The 11,981-nt window shown below is 47.8% G+C and overlaps 1 protein-coding gene across 1 annotated transcript in view; it reads right to left on the bottom strand.

Annotated features, from left to right (window-relative positions):
• Nucleotides 1-11,981, bottom strand: part of LOC147607133 (Chlorophyll A-B binding family protein) — a 90,450-nt gene that overhangs the window by 17,942 nt on the left and 60,527 nt on the right. The window contains exon 8 of the mRNA XM_086791498.1: nt 4,086-4,232. Within this exon, the coding sequence (XP_086647624.1) occupies nt 4,086-4,232 (147 nt within the window). The remainder of the gene's footprint in view (nt 1-4,085; nt 4,233-11,981) is intronic.

Raw genomic sequence — 11,981 nt, 5'->3', positions numbered from 1 at the left:
CCTGTATCGGAGAGGCAGGTGAAGTGCACAACCGCCTGGAAGAACATGCGATGGAACAATCTGAAGAAAGCGTGGAGATGAACGCCCAGCTATCCTTCACGAAGGGTGATGGCTCTTTTTTATAAAATTTAGGGTGGAGTTGCACTATTGTGTTGGCTGGCTCCCCACGTTTGCATGTGGGTGGCCAGTTCCAAGGTGGGTTGGGTAGGTGACCCACCCACACACACACACTTTAATTAGGGCTCCCACCTTGGCCCCTAAGTGGGTGCCCAAAGGGGGTGCCCACTTTTAAGTGGGTGTGAACATGTAACCTTATAATCAAAAGGTTAGAAATAAAAGTATTAAACTAACATGTTCAATATACTTACCCCCTGTTCACATGCACCAAAACTCGTCAGAAGACAGAGCAGACTTCACGACTCACTGGCAGGCGTCCCCGCTCAGTAAGTAACACGTCAAGCAGGCAAACACAAAAATACATGTCATGCGAAAACAGTTTCAAACATGCAAAACATGTGTGCATGTGCAAATAGTATCATGGACATATCTCCCGTTCATGGAACAAGTACAAAATATCTGTCAACACAAAAATGGCACGACGTAAAACATAAAAACCTGGTCTTCCTATGGAGTGACAGTCCCATAGGTAAGACACAGTTCCAGGCACGAGCCTCCCTATGGAGTGACAGTCCCATAGGCAAGACACGGCACAAATATTGGCCCTTCCATGGCGTGACAATCCCATGGGTCGAACACAGTCTAGGTCATACACGGGTGGCACCAGTCTGGCTCCCGTCCATACGACACCATCCTGCTAACACACGGGTGGCACCAGTCTGGCTCCCGTCCATGTCAGCAAAATACGAGCCTCTTCACAAGAGACACTGGCCTGGCCTCAGTGAACGAGACACAAAAACTGGAGATGGACCAAATGGTCGGCCAATTGGTGACATCGAACTTTTAAAAATCTCAATATTCGACTGATGTCAGGGCCACGGTCTCATGAGAGATAGATTGGCGGCCTTGGTTCCCTTTAGAAGTTCCGTGTTGGCTTCGTAGTTGTTCCCTTCTTGAGGCCCTTGGTCTCCCTCTGCTCTCAACATGGCTCTGTCACCCCAAGAAAGTTTCTTAAAGAGAAATCCTTGCTCTGATACCACCGTAAGCCCAAGGGAGCATGTAGTGACAGATTCTACCATGTGTCCAAGAGATATAAAGAGAGAGAAAAAAGGGAGGGAGAGATGGGTATAGATGTTTCACATAGTACACCACATTGAGCGGGGGACAAGCCCCGCTCCTATTCCGGAATTTATTTCAGGAATAATCCACGGGCTCTTCCAAGCCAGGACGAATGCAACAAATGAATACAATATCAAACAAGAGTTCCGATGTCAAGGTCGGGCAGAAGTCGGTGTCGAGGCATCAGATATGCTCACATCTACAAGGTCTTATCCTACAAGGCTCTGTTTGATAAAGTTTCACAATGCGGAAGCAACATAGGAGAGAGGGAGAGCAAAGGGGAGAGAGAGACATCAAACAATGAACATCGTGTTATGTCAATATCAGCCAGTAGATGGTGTAGAACATGTGCATGTCAATAGGTTAGATGAGATGAATCAAGTGAATATGGGAGGGCCCCTTTTATAGTGATGCAAGGGAGCTGGCCGACTGCCCACAACCAACTAAAAAAGAGATAAATGGATAAAACCTCATAAATAGACAATACCCAAAATACACTGAGATGCAAAATTCTAACACCCCCTTTGCAGCTCATGCTGTGCAAGAGTTTGAAGAAGATAAGCTGATGAAGATGCAACCATGGACACTCCAGTACTATGCACTACTGGATACACCTCGTAAAGAGCACCCGCCAACCCGTTTACTCGAAACAAAATGCCACCACGAACAGCAAGGAAGTTTGCTTGGCTCCAAATTCCCACACAAGCGTGCAGTGAACTCCAAGAATAAAATGATGAGCTGCTAGATACACCACGCCCATAATCCCCAACAGTGGACTATGAACACATTGCATCCCAAAAAAACCTCGAACAATGAAGTTAGAACACACCAGTCCATAATCTCTGCTACACCAAACAATAGACGTGGAACACATCCAGTCCATAGCTCATGCACCAAAAAATGGAGCTGCGACCAGTCCCCTCTCCCGCCCACAAGCCTCCTCTGGCTGGAAGCACATAGGGGAGAACTATCTCTATAGCTATAGAAGCTGACCATCCAGGTCCTCCCTGGCTTTTGTAGCCTTGGGGACACTAGAAGTATTAGAGTCATCATCTTGTATATGATCATTGCCCGTCTTTGAAAACTTAGTCCTGGCCTGGGTTGTACCTTTGGTCTTGCAATCCTTGGCCAAATGAACCTGCTTTCCACAAGAGTAGCAGTGACATCATCTTGTCTATTGCACTGTAGCAAGTGCTTGATCCTGTCCACTAGAAGGGAACCTTACCTGCTCTTGAGAAACAAGGATAGATGCCTCCTCCAAGAGAGAACCCATATTCACGGCAATAGCACACCTCTGCAAGCAAGCCTTTGTGCCACTGATGATCTAAACACTCCACAACCAATCTCCAACACTTCTCAAACGGAACGAGGTACGAGGAACAAGCTGCCCGCTCTCAAAACTAAGAGAGAAAGGGGTTGGACAGTAGCAAACAATCCTCCAAAACTTGCTGGAAAACGCCCACAAAGGAGGTAGATCCATTGAAGAAGAGGCAAGCTGAAGATGCCACAAGTCTGTGGCGCTCCACACGCAAAGAAGAGGACCACCAACTGTGATTTGTGGGGCTGTCCAGAGATCTGCTCCAAACGCGAACACTGCGAAAGCAAAGGACCGGAAGTCCCTCTAAAGCAAAGGCAAGGCTGAAGCACATGGGAACAAACAGCTCCACTGCAGCCCAGGGCTGAAAACACAGCCCACGCACCACCAACAACAACGGATGATGGAGAAGATAGCGTAGGGGAGAAGAGCTGCTGCCACCACAAAAACGCAGACACCAAAGCTGAAGCACAGCACTCTAGAAGAGAAACGCAACCACCAATGTGAAAACGCAGCCTTCAGGAGGAAAACGCAGCAGCCAAGTGGTGAGGAAAAATGCAGCCGCCTGAAAATTTGCACAAAACGCAGCCCTCTGCTGCATATGTAGCAAAAACGCAAGCCGCCTTCTGCTCCCAAAACGCTAAACTTCTTGCAGTAAGGAGACTCACCGCTGCCGTCTTGAAGTGCCGGTCACCTAAGCAATTGATACCATGATAAAGTTGCACAATGCAGAAGCAACATAGGAGAGAGGGAGAGCAAAGGAGATAGAGAGAACATCAGACAATGAACATCATGTTATGTAGCAAGAGGCTTTTACAATGGCAATATCAGCCAGTAGATGGTGTAGAACATGTGCCTATCAATAGGTTAGATGAGATGAATCAAGTGAATTTGGGAGGGTCCCTTTTATAGTGATGCAAGGGAGCTGGCCGACTGCCCACAACCAACTAAAAAAGAGAAAAATGGATAAAACCTCATAAACAGGCAATACCCCAAATACACCGAGATGCACAATTTCTAACACTGTTGACATCCACCGTAGTGTCCATTTCTCCCAAGCAATACAGCATGCTGCAATAGAAGCACCCTTAACATTTCTAATTTGGGCACATATTCTTGCTTGCACATAGTATATTCCCATATTGTGTGACTTGTGAGCTTGAACAAGCATTTCTTCTATCATTGCATAAAGCCTTTGGCCTATTTGAAGGTCCCTTTTTTTTAAAAACAACCACAGGCACAATTGTCACATTGCTAAATACAAACCAAGAATATTCCAGTAGCTACCAAGAAGTATCAAATAGAGTGTGAGCAATAAACTAGTGCAGAACAATTTTGATGGTCTGCACAGTAATGGTGTGTCAGGTACATGGATCTAGGAAAATCACACTAAAACTGGGATTTCAACTCCCAAAGCTCTACTTTATCATATCCATTCAAGAAGAGAGTTTTAAAAAAAGCTTGTGTAAAAAATCAACTAACATTATAAAATCGAGGCAACACTTAATACAGGTACCTTTAGAAAAATACTAACTTGAAGTATTTGTTGAATTTTGCGGTGTCACGTCCAAGCCCCAAAACATCAAATCCGTAATCTCCTGGAGCCTCACCAATCAAGTGCTCTGGGTACTGAAAGGAAACAGGTCCTAACCACTTTGGCCTGTCTTTCCCATACCACAAGCTGCGCATTGTATTACAAGCATGTTCAAAATTCTAATGCATTCAAAAAGCTCTTCAATATAATATTTTTGAGAACTCAGCATCAAACACTCCAATTAAATCACAAGGAGAATGTTACATGTCAATATTCATGTGTCCACCAAAAAAAAGAAAATTTTAACCAATGAAAATATCAAAATGACCCCAAAACATGGTTCCTTTTGTGTCGCATCTAGTAAACTCTCTTCAAGCCCCCGAGGGCGTCACTAGAAGGGGGGGGGGGGGGGGGGGGGAGAAAAGTATGACACCAAAGTGCAAAAGAGATGCTTTTACTTACTATCTTTACACTTACAAAAGGTGTGTTGTTTGTTATCTTAAGGGGGTTTACTTATTCATCTTACAGGTATGGAATTACAGGGGATGATGATGATGTGTGTGTGTGTGTGTACGCGTGCGCCCGCATTGTGTGTGTGAGAGAGAGGACGGGAGAGGGGGAGAGACAAAAAGAGAGAGAGATTGACATCAGAACAGAAGACCGAAAGGCTTCACCGACCAAAAGTAGTACATGTAACCCATGAAAGACTGAAAGCACACTGAGGAAAGAAAAAGCTCCTAACTAAACAAGACACTCAAAAGTAGAGAGAGAGTCTGAGAGAGAGAGAGAGAGAGAGAGAGAGAGAGAGAGAGAGAGAGAGTACTAACGTCTACAAAAGACCTAAGGGTCTATGAGACCAAAAGTGTTACATTGAATCCATGAAGTAACTATCATGAGACCAAAAAGACAAACTAGCTACCTAGGTAAAACAACCATATGAATGATGAAGTTACAGAGTAGCAAGGTGGTTAGAAACATCAAGTACGGTATGTCCAATACATACAAGTACAGAAAGTACTGATAATATAAGTATATTAATTACATCACTCTTTTTCTAGTTTGAATAGTAGTAAATATTGAAAATATTTGTACACATAATGTGTGCAGGCGGTATGGGAAAGCATATGGGATCAATTGCTGAGGAATAGGGGCTGCCTAATAAGATCTAGGACAAACAGGAACTTTAAAATTTTATACAGAAGCTTGTGCGTTTTGTACGGTGTATGGAACGCTCGTGCGATATGCAAAGTACGGTATGGATCACGAGGTACGTGCTAGGCACCTCGACCTAGAGCACCAAGGATCTCCACCACACAGACAGATCCATGAGATTCCCCGAGGACATGACATGCCCTCACCATAACCCCATCTGCCATCAGGAGGCTTATAGTCATGTTTCAGCTTTCAGTTTTCATGTGCTTTTTAAGTTTTTCCATGGCATTGTATATCCATGGTATCATTGTACTATTCATGGTCTCATAGGCTCTTCAGGTCTTTTGTAGACGTTAATATTCTCTCTCTCTCTCTCTCTCTCTCTCTCTCTCTCCTCTCTCTCTCTCTCTCTAGAGTATGGTATGCGCTAATTTCCACTTGGTTCTCGGTATATGGGCTCCGCATGGACCGCCTACGTCCCCCTTCAGTACAGTTTGGACTCCCCTTTTCTCCGGATGTCTCACGAGGATACCAACCGGGTTATCCGGCTAGATCTTCTCAATCTCTACACCCATTGCACATGGATCACCGCTCCGGAACTCCCCACGAAGATGCACTTCTATAGAGATCACTTCCTCACACTCACACTGAGGATGGGTTCATCCAGCAGCCAGCTACTTCAGTGTTCACATGTCCCATGCCATGCGGATTGCGATTGGCCAGATACGGGTTTCATCCCACCACCTCAGAGTGGAGACAAGTAGACCTAAGCGCATCTTCAGAGCCGCATACGGAGACCCAGAGAGGAGAGGATCTGTCAATTATGCCACACAGAGGTTGAGATGGAGGAGCATTACGTATGCTGCTGCCCAGTATACTATGAGATCCGTGGGAGGTTTCACTGTCTATTTCGTGAGGGATTTGGTCCACTCTCCAGGATCATTGACTTCCAGGCCCAGCGTTGCCTAGGCCTCTTCCTGCTTGAGCTCTGCAGACATGGGGACACCTTCTTGAGAGAGCTTTGGCCCCAGCCACCCCGGCCCCCTCCCTCGCCAACCAACCATCACCAGTTTCTTCCGGACCCAAGAGGTGAGGGACACCGATATAGTGGATCTTGTGGACCCTCCATGAGCTGCTCCGGACCTCCCTCGCCTGAGAGGAGTTACCTCGGACTAAGCCTCTGCACTCCAGCGTGCCCGACACCCCCGGCCCCCCCATCGGCCATGACCACCTCATCAGCTCTAGATCCAAGACATGCTCCACCACCATCGAGCTACCTTTCCACATGACATAGCTGAGGGAGACCTCTCGGCCATACTCATTAGCCCCATGCTTGATATTTTGGAGAGTGGTATACTATGTACTCGGAGCTGATGTTGCTCTCATGTTTCTATGTTCTTAGTATTCCATGGACAGTTTTGTATCACCCCAGTGAGATAGCTATGTTTATGTTTTCTTTCTGTTTATTTTCCATTCCATGATGAGATATGCCATGGACATTATTGTATCACTTTGGTCTCATAGGCCCATTGGGTCTTTAGTAGACGCTTAATCTCTCTCTCTCTCTCTCTCTCTCTCTCTCTCTCTCTCTCAGCATTGCATGCCGCTTTGATCCGATGCCACAACCGAGCGGCCCCCAGAGACACCCCCGATACCACTTCACCAGAGAGAGAGCATCCAGCTACGCCGACCACTTGTACAGTGCTCTACAGGACATGGACCCACATGTACCGCTGGAGGACTTCATGACATAGTTCGCCTCGACACTCCACACGTCAGCTGCCATGTACTTCCCTCACACTTAGCCATTTGTCACACCTCCGAGCAAGAATGTCCCACAGAAAGGCTGGTACGATGATGAATGCCGGGAACCATATGCCTTCCTCATCCAAGAGGAAGCACAGGGGATTTGTACACATTGTCAGGCGCGCATGATCTTTTGCCGCCTTGTGTGGAGGAAGAAGCGAGCCTACTTGGCGAAGTTGGAACATGAGTTGTACCATCTTTTCTTGGGACAGGACAGTAAGGAGGCGTGGCAAGTTTTCCAAATATCCAGAGCCCAGACACCCATTACATCACCAGAGACATGGCATGCTTATGCTACCTCGCTCTACTAGATACCCGGATAGCCACCTCTCCCCCGACCACCAGAGAGCCGACTCACCTTCTCCACCTTCTTCTCCGTTGGCATGATCCGCAACGCCATTGATAGGTTGCAGAATGGCCGAGCCCAGGATCATGATGGATTAGTGGCAGAGCACCTTTCGCATGCGAGGGATGTGCTCGTGCCACTCTTAGCCCACCTGTTCAATCGGGCCCTTTGCGAAGGTTTCCCTGCCAGTTGGTCAGCGAATACTATAGTACCGATCCTGAAAGCGGGTGACCCCACGGTTCCGAGTAACTATAGGACCATCATGGTTGGCCATGTGCTAGCCAAGCTCTATGGATCGGTACTAGAGCATGAGTTAAGCAAATGGGCAAAGACACATCAGCATCGGGCATAAGGACAAGCGGGGTTCAGGAGTGGATACTCTATCTTGGATCACATCCTCACGCTTTGGGCCATCATCAACGAGCGCAAAGCTCATCAGAGGAGAGTATATTGTTGCTTTGTGGATTTCCACAAGGCATTTGACACAGTACCACGAGGGAGGCTGATGCAAAGGCTACAGGACATGGGGGTGCCCGCTGAGATGAGATGTGGAGTCTTAGCATTGAATGAGTCAGTCAAAGACCGGGTCCGGGCTCCGAGAGGGATGTCAGAGGAGATCACCAGCACTATTGGGGTGATGCAGGGTTGCCCGCTATCACCCCCACTCTTCGGGCTATACATTGATGAGATCTCCGACTACATTGACAGATTAGGAGGACCTCGAGCTGGCTTGGGAGGAGTGTTGATCCCTCTGTTGCTGTATGCCGACGACACTGTACTTATCTCAGATACACCAGAGGGGTTGCAGAGACACCTGGATGCATTACAGACCTTCTGCCAGGATAGGGACCTTACAGTGAACCTTGGGAAGACCAAGGTAATGGTGTCTCAGCAGTGGGCTGACCAGTTGCCTGAGTTCACCTATGGTGGGGAGACAGTACAGAGAGTCAGGAGATATGTCTACCTAGGGGTCACTTTTGCTGGACTGCGCTTTACCATGAGGAGGGCGGCGGAGGACAGATTGACTAGAGGCTATGCTGCACTCGGAGCCCTAGAGAGCCAGTGTGCACACATCCAGTTTCATAAGCCTCAATCGAAGCTCTGGTTATTTGACACATTGGTTACACCAGCGCTTTTGTATGGCGCTCCCATCTGGGGGCCAAGTCTCTATCACAGGCAGAGGAGTGGATCTACAGCAAAGCAGCCAGTCTCGAGTGGAGGGGAGTTTGTTAGCAGTCATCTCCTGTCTGTATATTTACACCAGGGCCTCTGTTGTGGGTGTGCCCGCCGGATTTAGGTGTTTTCTTATTTTTCCCCACTCTCCATTTTTTTCCCTATTTTATTCTGGTGTGGGAGGCTGTCCTATGGCTCTTGGCTGATCCAAGTGATGGCCGACTGCCCTTGCTGCTCCACGATTCTCCCTGTGTGCTGGCCGACTATGAGTAGTTGGCCAACTCGTGTTGCAGCAGGCCAGGTGACCTTCAGAGGGCTGTCGGCTGGTTTTTCTACTGGCCGACTGGTTGATAGGGGCCATATAAAATGGCCCCTTGCCCCCACACAGTTTGTATTCAATATTTCAGGATTTCCTTGTGTATATAGCAGAGTTACACGCCTCTCTCTCTCCCTCTCTATTGCTGTGTTTTTCTGCAGTGCACTTGCTCTTGTGTTTTCAGATCTTGTCTTCATCTCCGCTGCATATTTTGACATGGTATCAGTGCTCTAGGCTCTTGGAAGATCTTGGGAACTGTGTGAGCAAGAGGGGGGCTGTTTTGTTGCTGATTGGTGGACTGTTTTGGACCGTACGGGAAGAGGAGAAGCAAGAGGAAGGCGGGCTGATTTGCCGGACAACCACTTGCAGGTTTAGTTCCTCATTTTTCCCACCCACCCACCCTTTTCAGTTACACCCCCGCAATGGCAGATTTACTTGAGATGGCTGAGAAGCATGTGAAGACCCCAACACTCCCCACGTTCCCAGTGGAATGTCAGTTGGACGGGAACAACTACGGCATATGGAAGGTAATGATGGAATCTGTTTTGGAGTCTTACGACCTTGCTGGTTTCATTGTTGTTGGGGTTCCACGGCCGGAGTTAGAGGAAGGGGAGTTACCCTCTATTCGGAAGGAACGTGAGGCACAGGCACAGGCAAGGGATCATGTCAATGCTAGAGTCCGTTCTTTCATTTTCCTCAATTGCACACCACAGGTAATCAATCATATCAAGCATATGACGCTGGCCAGAGGTATATGGCAGCATTTGGCTTCTCTTTACAACAAGGTATCGCCCATGAAGAGGATCTCCTTGAAAGTACAGATGCCGGTGATGAATCCTGCAAAGTCGTCAACGATGCGGGAACACATCAACAAGCTGCAAGCTCTTCAACAGGAAGTTCTCCAGGCTGGGAAAGAGATATCATCGGAGGATATGGCCATAACGTTGCTGTCACATTTGCCCTCTCAGTACTCAGCATTTTACTCTTCGTTGATTACCAATGGCAACCAGGCTCAGGACCATCACATGGGAGGAGCTTGTGCCCATGGTCTTGGACCAGGAGGAAAGATTCACGAACCCTCCACAGGGCGGAGGTTCGGAGGCCTTAACTGGCCAACGGTCGAAAGGCCATAACAACAAGGGCAAAGGGAAGGCTTCACCGGAGAAGTCTTCTGAGAAGAAGCCCGACTCAGACCGCAAGAAACTAAAGGCAGAGAGGACCTATAATGATTGTGGCGAGAAAGGCCACTATTGGAGGCAGTGTCCCAAGCGGAGCACCGAGAAGGGTGCAGAATCCTCAGCAGCAACCGTGAAGACTCCAACTTTTCTGCACCTGGAGGTAATGGACACCAATGTTTCATTTTCTTCGTGCAGGGAGGAGGTTGGAGGACTCTCCGCTACGGATACTCGGGAGTGGATTCTAGACAGTGGTGCTTCCAGGCACATGACTCCTTCCCGTTCGACTCCTTCCCGTTCAGCTTTACAGGATCTTTGCAAGTATTCTGGTCACATCCTTACTGGGGATATATCCACTATCTCAGTTCATAGTGAGGGCAGTGGCAGAGGGGGAAAGCATTTCTCCCAAGTGTTGTATGTTCCATCACTGGGTTTTCATCTGTTGTCAGTACATCAGGTTTGCAAGGCTAGCATACGGGTGGAGTTTCATGAGCATTTTGTTGCTCTCCGAGACAAGGCAACAAGCCAGGTAGTTTGGGAAGGCAGAGTGGAGAATGGAGTTTACAAACTTTCAGCACTCTCTCTCCCAAGTCCTCAATTTTGTGATGAGTGGCAGTCTGGTAATGGCCACTTAAGTGTGGATACGTTGCAGGTGCAGGCTTTCCCGGACCAGATGGTGGATGGCTTGCCAGTTGATGGCAGCAGTTGGCAGGAACTTTCCAGTACAGATGTTGGTAGTTCTTGTGTTCGTCAGTCAGAGGAAACTCTACAGGTAACCTATGCTCTGATGTCTCGTAGCATTCAAGGACAAAGAAATTCCTGTAGATGAGGAAGTTCTTTCCACGGGGACCTGTTGGAAAGCCAGGCAGGTGGCAGTTGATTACTTGCAGAAGGAGGTGGATGTTGCACATTCTCCAAGCTTTGTGGTTCCGGACTCAGAGGGGGTGGTTTACAAGTTTTCGAAGGCCTTGAGTGGTCTTTAGCATGTTTCCAGGACTTGGCATCCCATCGTAATAACAGTTGTTGATCCTTGTGAGCAGTATGATGCCTCCTTGACTCGAAAGCAGAATGGTTCATTAATCTGGTTGCTGAATACCAGATTGGACGAGAGCTTCCTCATGAGGCTGTGGAGCTCATGTTTGCAGAGGACTCTTTGGGAGGCAGGATTGCATATCTTGTGGTTTTTGCAGCATGCGAAGGATCTTGGACTCTTTTACACAGGAGGGGGATTGATGGATGGTGTAAACCGGCCTTCAGAAAGCAAAGGGCGGTGGAACAAACACTTGCACATAAAATACTTCAACACCATTGAGGACCTAGAAAAGGAAAACAAACAGGGGGAGCTAGAGTGCTCCTGCAAATAGTACACGGACACCGATTGGCCCCAAATCGCAGTGGCGCCCCTTGCGGTATTTCTTTAATTGATTTTAAGAGCTTTGATTACAATATAAGGCTGGTAATTCAGCCGTCCCAGTAGAACTCCTGAAGCCTGCAAAGAACCTGCATCTGGCTTCTTGTCCACACGGCATCCACAAACAAGTCCAGCCATTGTTCATATCAAAAGACCCTTCACATTGAGTCTGCATACAGAAGCTTTCTCCCATGGTCAAGGCTGCCACAACCATCCATAGCCTCTCACACTATGAACAGCATCACACCCTGACACATCCAGTGCTTCAGCATCACAACACAGACTCCCAAACTGTCTCTCAAAAGAGTATCACAGCACAGCATACCATACAGTTGACACACCTGTACAAACCCTCTCTACCATCCAAGGGTACTATCCATCTCTGTCATGGATTCCCTGTCCCTTGTCCTATCAGTAGCAAGGCTGTACCATGCATGTGTCCAATCCTGTACCTTCTGCCTGCATGTGACCTATCTCCTGGAGAAACCCAAAACATGTTTCCTCGTCGAGAAACCTA

Source organism: Cibotium barometz, chromosome 56 (assembly GCF_041138505.1).
Source record: "Cibotium barometz isolate CiBa-2024 chromosome 56, ASM4113850v1, whole genome shotgun sequence".
Classification (NCBI taxonomy): Eukaryota; Viridiplantae; Streptophyta; class Polypodiopsida; order Cyatheales; family Cibotiaceae; genus Cibotium; species Cibotium barometz.
The sequence above is the reverse complement of the archived record's forward strand: the minus strand, read 5'-3'. Positions and strand labels throughout refer to the sequence as shown.